Genomic DNA, 12,863 nt, shown 5'->3' with positions numbered 1-12,863 from the left:
CACAAGTCCAGCAGCTTCAACACTCACTGACAGAGAGGTACGATGTATCCCAGGCTGTCAGAAAGTATCTGTCCTCATTAGCCTCTCCAGCACACACTGTTTTAAAACAAACATGGGCTAAGCCTCTCTCCCCGTCCGTCAGTACTGCTCCTGTCATGTTTTCGTTCCGTCTCTGTACAATTCGAGCAGACAAGCATCATCTTGCACTTGTGGAATTCAGCCTGAGCTGCTCCCACTCTGACAGTCTCACACACCGGCTCGCTCACACACCTGGATCGCTCTCTACCTCTTTCTCGATCTCCCCCACCCCTCTCACTCTCTTTTTCCACCTCTACCTCTTTCTCCCCTTCTCTTTTCCCTCTTCCTCCCTATCAATCTTTCTTGTATTTGTTTTTCTCCCACTCTGTCAATATGCCTCTCCCTTCTCTCTTTTATTTACCCTCTCTCTCCCGCTCTCTCTCTCGTTCTACCTGATGTTATGTCAGTGCTACCAGCAAGCAGACCTGACCTGCCCGAGTGCTCAACGCCTCTCAGCCTCCACAGATTATTCCCAAGCACTTGTTCTGCAGATAGGATCATTCTCACCGCCGTGACCGGCTGTCACAGCACCTCCCTGTACACTTATTTCTGTCTTTCGCGTACACGTGTACACACACACACACACACACACACACACACACACACACACACACACACACACACACACACACTTTGTCTACGGCCAAGTGTTAGCTGTTGATGGGTGATTAGTTATGTGAATCAGAGGATATTATAGAGATGTGTGTTATGCAGAAGTTAAGAAAGGCTCTCAGATGGTTCGACTTGTTTTGGTCGGGAGGAGTGTTTTTTTTTTTCTCTCCTAATTAATTTCCCTAGGAAGCACATTATGCTTTATTTGGCTTTAATTCAGCACTGAAACATGGTAAAACAGGCTACTGTATAATTACTGTGTCAGCATTCATTTAGACTACGCCTATTATGCTTCTGCAGTACAGTAGCCCAACTGTTATGTGTTGTTATTATTACAGTGTATAAGAATAGCAGAAGTGTCTGGGTCTAGGTAGGACACTGCTCTCAAAGCAGATTCAGTATGAGACTGGCCACAGCTGTTCGTTATGTTCCAAGCTGGTGGTTCTCAGGTGTTCTGATTAAAACAGGGAAGTAGATGGAGATTCAGCCAAAAACACAGCAGCTGCCAATATGGAAGACTGGATGTTCTTACTCAGACTTTATCCAACCAGCCTGTCTGTGCTCTATTATATAGCCTCTATCAATCAATCAAATGTATTTATAGAGCTCTTTTTACATCAGCAGATGTCACAAAGTGTTTATAAAGAAACTCAGCCTGAAACCCCAAAGAGTAGCAATGCAGATGGAGAAGCACGATGGCTAGGAGAAACTCCCTAGAAAGGCAGAGAGGCTGTGCCAGTGGAGATTATAAGAGTACATGATCATTAAGGCCAGATCATTTTTCAAGATGTTGTAACGTTCAGGGTCAAATAATAATCACAGTGGTTACAGAGGGTGCAGCAGGTCAGCTGGCTTTTCATAGCCAAGCATTCAGAGGCCAAGACAGCAGGTGCGGTAGAAAGAGAGAGAGAGAGAGAGAGAGAGAGAGAGAGAGAGAGAGAGAGGAAACAGCAGGCCCGGTATAAGATAGCAGGTGAACAGGTCAGGGTTCCGTAGCCGCAGGCAGAACAGCAGAAATTGCATCAGCAGCATGACCAGGTGGACTGGGGACGGAGACAGCCAGTAGTCGTCAGGCCAGGTAGTCCTGAGGCATGCTGCTAGGGATCAGGTCCTCCAGGAGGGGAGATAAAGAAATGTGGGAGAATTAGAGGCAGCATACTTAAAAGCACACGGATGAATCTAGTTGCTTACCCCTGCTCTGAAAACACACTGTCTCCTCAAGCAGCGCACAGATCCCCTAGACTTGGAGCCACTTAGATTAATATTACAGTAAATTAACATTGGCGTGCCACAACGGACATCGTAAAAAGCTGTGCCATTACTGCAGGGTAATTAGATTTAATACAGAGCACATTTTCACTGTGCCGTTTATTCTATTAAGAAGTGTTGTGTGCATGCCCTCTGCCTTCCGACCTGTTAATCTGCTAGCAGGCCTCGTCTCCACCCACCTGCCGTTTAATACACAAAACCCAGCTGGGCCTGGTTATTACAGCCCTCTGTTCTCAACCCAGAGACATGCCTACTGTAGTGGCCTGGCCTCTTGGTGTCACCTCCACAGAGAGGTGAGATGCACGTACCTCCCACACTGCCCTCTGACATGGCTGCTGTCACTTGTGCGCACAATGCCACAAATAATGTATGTGCACACACACTGGCTCACACACCCCCACACACAGACACACACACATACACACTGGGCCCTATCCTCTGTGATGTGTTTCTAGGTGTTGTGATTCTTATTGCAGCAAGGTTGTAATGTAACGACGTGGCTGCTGCAGGGTAACAGGAGGACTATTGATCCAGGTGGACTAGCTCTTACGATGAACATGGCATATACACTACAATATTGGGCTGTCTTCTCAAGGCAGAACGGTGTATCTCATATCAAATGGGGTGTAAAATAGCATGTCAACATGTCATGCTGATGCAGGCCTGTTCCCTACGCAACACATGTTCTAATTATTCAAGTACTCTTGTTAGTAGAGGCTACGGTAGAGGTTGTTATGGTGTGTGGCTGGGAGAATGGATGGGACTTGGTTTTTGTGCCTGCCCACTCTCCTCGGGGAATGAACACCCTTGGAGATGTGTTTCACACGTTAGACTGGCTGAACGAAGTGCTAACTCCTCTGGACCACTTTTCCAACGCTAAGCCAACCTTGGCTGCTCCATAGAGATAGACTCTTTCCACAGAGGGTTCTATGTGGAACCAAAAAGAGTTCTCCCCGGAACCAAAAAGGGTTCTCCTATGGGGACAGCCGAGAACCCTTTTGGAACCCTTTTTTTTCCCCGAAGAGTGTAGATAGAGGACTCTAGTGCCCAAAAGCCTGTTTTATCATTGGCAGCGCCATTGAGGACTTTCACAATTTTGAGGAAGGATCACATAATTCCATGCAGGTGACCAGGAGGATTCAGCCAATGAATTTTTACTGGTGAGGAAACATTCCATAATTGCAGGTGGAATTAAATCACCAACCTTGGCTTTATACCTGTTCAAACAACACACTATGCGGCAGTGTGCAGTTTGTTTGCCATTGACGTAGTAGAAGAAGAAAATGGAACACTTCAAAAGGGAGATGGCCTCAACGGCGCTGCCCGTGCTCTCACGGACGCCATACAGGGACCGATACAATGATACGATGTCTATCTAAGTCTATGGCTGCTCCTCTCTAGGAAGTCATCTTCAAATCCGTGTTACAGCTTGACGTTTGCCTGGGATGTCCTCTGGTACATTGATAATTGCCTGTAAAAGAGAAAGAAACACATGTTAGAACACGGGGTGATGTTCGGGAAAAAAAGGTATTCAATCGTTTGTAGCTCTGCTAGTTGTGCTCTATCAGCCATACGTTTTGTATGAATGTTACCACTATAAAGTGCACATGTTTTGGTAAAAAGATCGCTATTCATATATTAAGAAATGGTTAGAATTGACCTTTGATTCGTCGTTATAGCGGACACGCATAAAGATGGCGGCCCCCGTGTACTGCCATGTTATTCAGTGCTCTCCATTACTCTGTTTGTATCTTCGTTAGCACAATAAACTTGATGCCAATTCTAGAGCTCCGTGACAGCGGTAATACAATTCAAAATCAAATTGATCGTGCTGATTTACTGGCACATTGAACCATGTTGCACGCCGTAGTTTAAAACAATGAAGTCATATCTGAATTCCTCCATCGTGATGCAATGTGTGTTCCTTCTGCCGTGCTCGGCAGGGGGTGTGTCAACCAGAGCGCGTGTTCGAGAGCGCCAATTATCCTGTGTTTTGGGTAATGCATGCGCTATGGTTGCTAAATCCCGGTGGAAAGAAAGACTTGTACCAGAGTTTAATAATTGTAATGTACATATAATTAAAAGCCCTCACTCTGGGCACTGCACTGAATCCTTAGGTCTGCATGTCTTTTCAAAGACCTTGGTTAGAAACAGGCAACATATCCACTGTACATGGCCACCGCTGTCCATGCTAAAGGTCAGAAGCAAATATCTCATGTACAGGCTCATCAATTATGACTATATACTTGGTCCTTCGTAGCATGGTCGTCTAGTGATTACCACGGGACCTCCTTTGTGTTGTCAAACACACACACATACATTCCTACTGGGTGACCATCCTAAACATCCAGTATAGGAATCACCAGTTCAGTTGGGAAGGTTGTCCTTACTGCTGCTGCTCACTACATATCTTCCTAATTGCCTCCGATTACGTTGCCAGAACCCTCTTCCTATCTTGGCGTCAGCCCTCAGGTGTCGCTTGCTATCAACTCACTTATTTTGTGCCAAAAGAAACTAGACAGGATATGCCATTTCTACAGATAATTACATGTATCTGAGGCACTTGTGTTTGAAATCAGTAGTTCTCAATTTGCTCTGCTATAGGAAAATAAGTAATAAATAAGTACTAATCAAATCAAATCAAATCAAATGTATTTATATAGCCCTTTGTACATCAGCTGATATCTCAAAGTGCTGTACAGAAACCCAGCCTAAAACCCCAAACAGCAAGCAATGCAGGTGTAGAAGCACGGTGGCTAGGAAAAACTCCCTAGAAAGGCCAAAACCTAGGAAGAAACCTAGAGAGGAACCAGGCTATGTGGGGTGGCCAGTCCTCTTCTGGCTGTGCCGGGTGGAGATTATAACAGAACATGGCCAAGATGTACAAATGTTGATAAATGACCAGCATGGTCCAATAATACAAAGGCAGAACAGTTGAAACTGGAGCAGCAGCACGGCCAGGTGGACTGGGGACAGCAAGGAGTCATCATGTCAGGCATGGTCCTAGGGCTCAGGTCCTCCGAGAGAGAGAAAGAAAGAGAGAAAGAGAGAATTAGAGAGAGCACACTTAAATTCACACAGGACACCGAATAGGACAGGAGAATTACTCCAGATATAACAAATTGACCCTAGCCCCCCGACACATAAACTACTGCAGCATAAATACTGGAGGCTGAGACAGGAGGGGTCAGGAGACACTGTGGCCCCATCCGAGGACACCCCGGACAGGGCCAAACAGGAAGGATATAACCCCACCCACTTTGCCAAAGCACAGCCCCCACACACTAGAGGGATATCTTCAACCACCAACTTACCATCCTGAGACAAGGCTGAGTATAGCCCACAAAGATCTCCGCCACGGCACAACCCAAGGGGGGGGGGATGATCACATCAGTGACTCAACCCACTCAGGTGACGCACCCCTCCCAGAGACGGTATGAGAGAGCCCCAGTAAGCCAGTGACTCAGCCCCTGTAATAGGGTTAGAGGCAGAGAGTCCCAGCGGAAGAGGGGAACCGGCCAGGCAGAGACAGCAAGGGCGGGTCGTTGCTCCAGAGCCTTTCCGTTCACCTTCCCACTCCTGGGCCAGACTACACTCAATCACATGACCCACTGAAGAGATGAGTCTTCAGTAAAGACTTAAAGGTTGAGACCGAGTTTGCGTCTCTGACATGGGTAGGCAGACCGTTCAATAAAAATGGAGCTCTATAGGAGAAAGCCCTGCCTCCAGCTGTTTGCTTAGAAATTCTAGGGACAATTAGGAGACCTGCGTAGGTATGTATGGCAGGACCAAATCAGAGAGATAGGTAGGAGCAAGCCCATGTAATGCTTTGTAGGTTAGCAGTAAAACCTTGAAATCAGCCCTTGCTTTGACAGGAAGCCAGTGTAGGGAGGCTAGCACTGGAGTAATATGATCAAATTTTTTGGTTCTAGTCAGGATTCTAGCAGCCGTATTTAGCACTAACTGAAGTTTATTTAGTGCTTTATCCGGGTACTAGCAAGCATACATTTGTAGTTCTAGCTTGAATTGGTCTAAAACCTGTCCTATTTAGTTACCTTAAATATTTTTTCTAAACACATGGTTAGACACTATGAAACCAAGGAAGTGCACAAAAGTTGAATCCAAGAACATCACAATATCATGTTAGAAAAAAACTAGCTTTCCAAAAAGGCAGGGACCCAGACAAGAACACAGATGCACTTATTGTTTGAGCCCAGGGGAAGGAGATGTAATACAACTATAAAATGAGACCACAGTTTAGTGCATCTCTGTTGTAGTGCATCTCGCCTGACTAGGACATGTGGGTACGGGGATGTTGCCTGGCAGCTTGTACCCGGAGTTTCAAATAGTCTTTCTGTCTGATATTCTACAATAAAACACTAGAATCCAAGATATATTATGTGTGAATATTTGGATCCTTGTGGGCCCACTCAATATCAAATCCTCTGTAAGCTAGCTAGACCATGAAAAGTGGCTGGATATGCCTGCACCACCATACACAGGTATCCTAGTGGTTAGTGGGGCGGCAGGTAGCCTAGTGGTTAGAGTGTTGCGCCAGTAACTGAAAGGTTGCTAGATCAAATTCCCAAGCTGACAAGGTAAAAATCTGTCATTCTGCCACTGAAAAAGGCAGTTAACCCACTGTTCCTAGGCCGTCATTGTAAATAAGAATGACTTGTCCAGTAAGAAAACACAGACAGGCTTAGCAGCATCTCATTGGCTTACTTTAGTTTTAGCGATCAAAATATGTACTCAAGACGTGTGTGTGTGTGCGTGTGTGTGTGTGTGTGTGTGTGTGTGTGTGTGTGTGTGTGTGTGTGTGTGTGTGTGTGTGTGTGTGTGTGTGTGTGTGTGTGTGTGTGTGTGTGTGTGTGTGTGTGTGTGCGTGTGCGTGCGTGTCAATCTCCACTATGCTGGCTCAGTAATATTCCCTGGTCTGGTTCCACAGAGACAGAGTCTTATTATGTCATGATGTATGGAATGTTCCTGAAGAGTGAGCCCACTCCCAGAGACAGATGTTTTGGAGGTGTGGGTAGTGGTGTGTGCTGTACAGAAGACACACACTCTCCCAGGCTGGAGGAATTGGGTCGCCTCACGATTGGATGTAGTGTGTGACTACATACTACTGATGTGTTTTCAGTAGTATGACATGACTGTGTTCTGATAAGTGTTCTGTTCATAAATCTACTCTCACATACAGTGGGGCAAAAAAGTATTTAGTCAGCCACCAATTGTGCATGTTCTCCCACTTAAAAAGATGAGAGAGGCCTGTAATTTTCATCATAGGTACACTTCAACTATGACAGACAAAATGAGAAAAAAAATCCAGAAAATCACATTGTAGGATTCTTTATGGATTTATTTGCAAATTATGGTGGAAAACAAGTATTTGGTCAATAACAAAAGTGTATCTCAATACTTTGTTATATACCCTTTGTTGGCAATGACAGAGGTCAAACGTTTTCTTTAAGTCGTCACAAGGTTTTCACACACTGTTGCTGGTATTTTGGCCCATTCCTCAATGCAGATCTCCTCTAGAGCAGTGATGTTTTGGGGCTGTGGCTGGCAACACGGACTTTCAACTCCCTCCAGATTTTCTATGGGGTTGAGATCTGGAGACTGGCTAGGCCACTCTAGGACCTTGAAACGCTTCTTACAAAGCCACTCCTTCGTTGCCCGGGCGGTGTGTTTGGGATCATTGTCATGCTGAAAGACCCAGCCATGTTTCATCTTCAATGCCCTTGCTGATGGAAGTAGGTTTTCACTCAAAATCTCACTATACATGGCCCCATTCATTCTTTCCTTTACACGGATCACTCGTCCTGGTCCCTTTGCAGAAAAACATCCCCAAAGCATGATGTTTCCACCCCCATGCTTCACAGTAGGTATGGTGTTCTTTGGATGCAACTCAGCATTCTTTGTCCTCCAAACACGACGAGTTGAGTTTTTACCAAAAGGTTATATTTTGGTTTCATCTGACCATATGACATTCTCCCAATCTTCTTCTGGATCATCCAAATTCTCTCTAGCAAACTTCAGACGGGCCTGGACATGTACTGGCTTAAGCAGGGGGACACGTCTGGCACTGCAAGATTTGAGTCCCTGGCGGCGTAGTGTGTTACTGATGGTAGGCTTTGTTACTTTGGTCCCAGCTCTCTGCAGGTCATTCACTAGGTCCCCCCCATGTGGTTCTGGGATTTTTGCTCACCGTTCTTGTGATCATTTTGACCCCACGGGGTGAGATCTTGCGTGGAGCCCCAGATCGAGGGAGATTATCAGTGGTCTTGTATGTCTTCCATTTCCTAATAATTGCTCCCACAGTTGATTTCTTCAAACCAAGCTGTTTCTGGTGTCCTTTGACAGCTATTTGGTCTTGGCCATAGTGGAGTTTGGAGTGTGACTGTTTCAGGTTGTGGACAGGTGTCTTTTATACTGATAACAAGTTCAAACAGGTGCCATTAATACAGGTAACGAGTGGAGGACAGAGGAGCCTCTTAAAGAAGAAGTTACAGGTCTGTGAGAGCCAGAAATCTTGCTTGTTTGTAGGTGACCAAATACTTATTTTCCACCATAATTTGCAAATAAATTCATTAAAAATCCTACAATGTGATTTTCTGGATTTTTTTTCTTCTCATTTTGTCTGTCATAGTTGAAGTGTACCTATGATGAAAATTATGAAAATGTTACCTTTAAGTTCTCCTTTTAAGTGGGAGAACTTGCACAATTGGTGGCTGACTAAATACGTTTTTTGCCCCACTGTACATGGTACGTAGACAGTTTTGTTAGTGCGGAATTATCGTGTTGTTGATGTGTCATCAGTGTATCTCTTTCTCCTCAGGAGTGGATCTACACCCACGGGCAGCAGATTCGCCAGCAACAGCACTGCCTCTCCCTCTCTACCACTTTTCCTGCCTCCCAGGTCATGCTCATGCCCTGTAACATCGGCGACGGGAAACAAGTAATAGCCCAGAGGGCGCCCGTCCTCACCTGAACACTCATCACGCCGGCCCCCTGCCGGCCCCCTGCCTCAAACGAGCAAAGTCACTTCTGACAAGCCATAAATCAACTTTCACTTAGGCAGTCTGATAGTGCAGTGGAGAGTGTGCCTGAGAGCTCCGGGTTCTGCCTGTATCACCAGCCAGCTGCTGCTGCCGCTGCTGCTGCACCCTGAGACAGAGGCAAGGTCCTCCCCAGTCTGTTTCGGCTTATCTAACAGTATGCTAGCGAGGCTGTTTACATGGTTTGAGTCTGTATGAAAAGGTTGTACATGTTTTATTGACATTCCTGGTAAACAAGGAGGAAAACAAAACAGAGTTGGTTTGTGGAGATACTGTTTATGAGTGGGAGGGTGTTTTGAGCAGCATGCATGACTGTAAAATGTATTCACATTGTTTTGTTTGGGTGGTGACTGCAGGAACAGATGATTCATGAATATGTGGTGATAATGATGTAGTGTCTGGTGAAAAGATAGGAAGTGAGAGACAGAAGGATCGCGAGAGTGATGGAGAGAGAAAGAGAGGATAAATAGCACACTTAAAACATTATACACAGCTCAGTTACAGTCTAGTGTTCCATAGATAAGTCAGAACCACATAATAGACCTCTGAATTGGCAGGTAGATTTTAGGTCTCCCACTTTTCGAAGTTGCGCAGGTATATACTACCTCCTCCTGCTAAAAAGGCTCCCAAAGCAACATGTTCCACCCCTGGCACATAGACGGAAACTGTTCAATAATAGCTAATTAGAGCCGTGCTCATGTGTTCCCCTCAGGCCACTGTAGGCTACAGCAGAGAGAGGCTCTCAGGAGCCTATAAATGTGCTTAACTATCAATTGTGCATCAACAGCCAGTAACAAGAAGAATTACTTAGAGGCACCACAGGCACTGAATACAAATTGATTTTGTTTTAATTATTTTCTTTTATCAATTAAAAAGTGCAGTCTCACTTTGCTTCATAAAAAAATTGAAGAAAAACATGTCATGGCAATTTGAGTCTTTCCTGCTTTGATCAGGGTCACAATGGAACAGAGCTTGTTTCTGTTCACTGACTTTAAATACTCTGAAACAAAGACGCTCTGTATCTCTACCATATCCACCCTTGGTTTTTCTGCCATTTTATTCCTTGGGCGGGTCGCCAAAACATTTTTTTTTCAAGTCGATTTTCAGGATGGAAAAATGCTTTCAGTGTAAATTTAAACAACCAACTAAAACCAGATATAAAGTATGTAGAAAATATAATGGACCTATATCTTGTTTTTTTTATAATATCATCTTTGAGAACTAACAATTACCAAAATAAAAGGTAGACAGTCAGGGAGAATTGAAAATTCCAAAAACAATGAATTTAGTAGTGTTCATTATGTTATTATGTTTGAGAAAAAAAGCACAGCATTAGCCATGGTGAAAAGCATAGAATTACAGGAAACTAGCTTTAAAACAGCATGATTTTCTCCCAGCTCCATGGTAGAATATGTATAATTGCAGGAAATGAACTTTAAAACGGCAACATTTTCTCTACATGGCAAGACATTTGTTTGAGTTTCAGGATATTGGCTCAAAAATTCAAACAATTCTCTTCACCATGGAGATGGGGGCCTGTTCACAAAATTGTAGCCACTCACATGGGCCAGCTGCTAATTGCCACGCCTCCTGCCACGCCCACAACCTTTGCCCTTTTTGATCCAGAAAATCCCCTTGATATCCACTGTATTGTTTCTACCACTGAAGAGAGGCGTGATCATGATACGCTCCACTAGTCTTGGCAACAGGCTTTGCCTGTCAGCCGTCATGTTCTAACCAGTGATGGATGTGTGAGGCAATGACAAATTCCTTGCATGTTTGCTAATATCCTCTAGTTTTGTTCATGTACAAGTTCAACAATATCAACAAGAAGAAGAATTCCCTGCTCAAAATGAGTGACTCACCAGAAATTGAGTAAAGAGGGACATCTAGTGGTGAATAGTGGGAAGAGTGCCATGTGCCATGAACATGACATGCAATAAAGATCATTAGCTAAAAATGAAGTTGACATAATTACAGGGTCCGTATTGGACAATAGTTGCCCAAACTTTTTTATTTATTTGAACCAATGGCATTCTGTAACAATTAATGGACAATAGCAGTTTAATAACATTGAAATGCATGTCTCTGTATACAGTTATTGATCTTTGTATTGTCTGTTGTGTTCCAGCGATGGCAGAAGTCAGGCACCCATCTGGAGCACCTGGCCTCCCACTTCTGCCTGGACAGTGAGATGGCCCTGGACGGCATCGAGAGCAGTAAGATGCTGGTGATCAGCCCCTGTGAACTGACAGCCTACACCCAGAGATGGGAGATGCCCTTCTCCTGATCCACCCACAACACAATCCTTCCTGTAGAGGAGGACTACACTACGAGCAATCACAAACGTCTGCAGTGCTTACTATAGCCAAGGGCTTTTAGAAAGAGAGAGAGAGAGTGATGGAGGGAGATAGGGAAAGGAGAGAGGAGGAGGATACCAGAGTAAAGGGTGTTTTCGGTCACTGAGATAAGTCTTTATAAGATGGCAGGGACTTAGACTGATGTCAGCACATTCAAGTGTTCAACAAGACATTCAGCAGGGCTGAAGTCATTTATTGTGGGCTAATGTAGATGAAAATACAGGGGACACCATTTTTCATTGCTGTTTTCATTGAAACGTGTGGTCTGTCAAAACTATTCTTCTAACTGCTGCTTCAAGTGTATCATTTCTTTGTAATGACATTTCAATGGTGATCTAATATGGGATGGGATGCAGCTATGATGGAATTTGTGTCAGCAAATTTAATGCATATGTCAAATGGCAATATTTTAATATCCTATGATACCCATTTATTTTAATTGAAATGGAGATGACCTTTACACAAAATGTCTATGATCCTGAAACACACACACACACACACACACACACACACACACACACACACACACACACACACACACACACACACACACACACACATGTCTATGATCCTGAAACACAAACACACTGTAATAGCCAGTGCTGCAATGTCAAAAAGGAAATAAAAGAAATACAGAAAAGGTTTGTTTATTAGTTTTGTGTTCAGCAGTTCAGTTCATACGTTCAGCAGATAAGTAGCCTATATAGAATATACTGATAACATTTTGTAATGGTGAAGGTTGGATGCCCCTTCCCTAATTGAACAAATTGTGAATTAGTTTCAGTATAATTATTTAAATTGCATTAGATGTGACTGGTACCAGCACAGCACTGGCACCTCGATCAGCATTACCAGCATCTTACAGTTCTGTGCAGTGACACATCATGGGTTAACAAAGACAGACGAACGGCAAGAAGTATTGACCGAAAAGGGGTTAGGATTTGAGAATAAATAGCATAATAACCGCTCGCTCAAATGAATATGCCTACCTGGCTAACTTCCATGGGAAAAGCATCATTCACAGATATGATGTTGTGTCACGCTATCAGAGAAATCTGTCAAAGAATGTAATGGTATTTTCGATGGAATTCTTTACAATGTCAAATCATGACATCAGTGATCTTTAAATCGGAGCTCTAGAAAGATGCTAGAGTTTCCGACTTGAAATTGCGAGTTATCTTGAACACACTGAAGTCAGAAGTCCCAGTTGTTTAGAACTCTAATAGAGGCCCACATCGGAGGTGTCATAAAACCCATAAAACCTAGTGGTTACCAGGGCTTACCGTGGCATAACATTTTGATAACCATATAAATCTCTCTTGGACAAGGGGACTTTCACCAATATATTAGTCTCCATTTACTCTTAGATTTGAAAATGCTTTGCCTCGATTTGGCAGTCTCGTCCAGATTATCATGGCATTTCTAGCTCTTTATGATAGCCACATTAGCAGATTATTTGCAGTTCATTTTTGTGGGGTAAATACAG

General features: G+C 44.0%; 1 protein-coding gene across 3 annotated transcripts in view; it reads left to right on the top strand.

The window, feature by feature from the left end:
* LOC110522252 (polypeptide N-acetylgalactosaminyltransferase 14) overlaps positions 1-11,844 on the top strand; it is a 125,224-nt gene extending 113,380 nt beyond the window's left edge. For 2 of the 3 annotated variants that reach the window (XM_036975826.1, XM_036975825.1), the window contains 2 exons: positions 8,798-8,917; positions 11,149-11,844. In XM_036975826.1, coding sequence (XP_036831721.1) covers positions 8,798-8,917; positions 11,149-11,307 — 279 coding nt within the window. In that variant the 3' untranslated portion in view covers positions 11,308-11,844. Of the gene's footprint in view, positions 1-8,797; positions 10,999-11,148 lie in introns of all 3 variants that reach the window. The other variant, XR_005051482.1, reaches the window with a different exon arrangement.
* The last annotated feature ends 1,019 nt before the right edge of the window (positions 11,845-12,863 follow it).

This window comes from Oncorhynchus mykiss, chromosome 4 (genome assembly GCF_013265735.2).
Source record: "Oncorhynchus mykiss isolate Arlee chromosome 4, USDA_OmykA_1.1, whole genome shotgun sequence".
NCBI lineage: Eukaryota > Metazoa > Chordata > Actinopteri > Salmoniformes > Salmonidae > Oncorhynchus > Oncorhynchus mykiss.
This window is presented reverse-complemented; position numbering and strand designations above follow the sequence as displayed.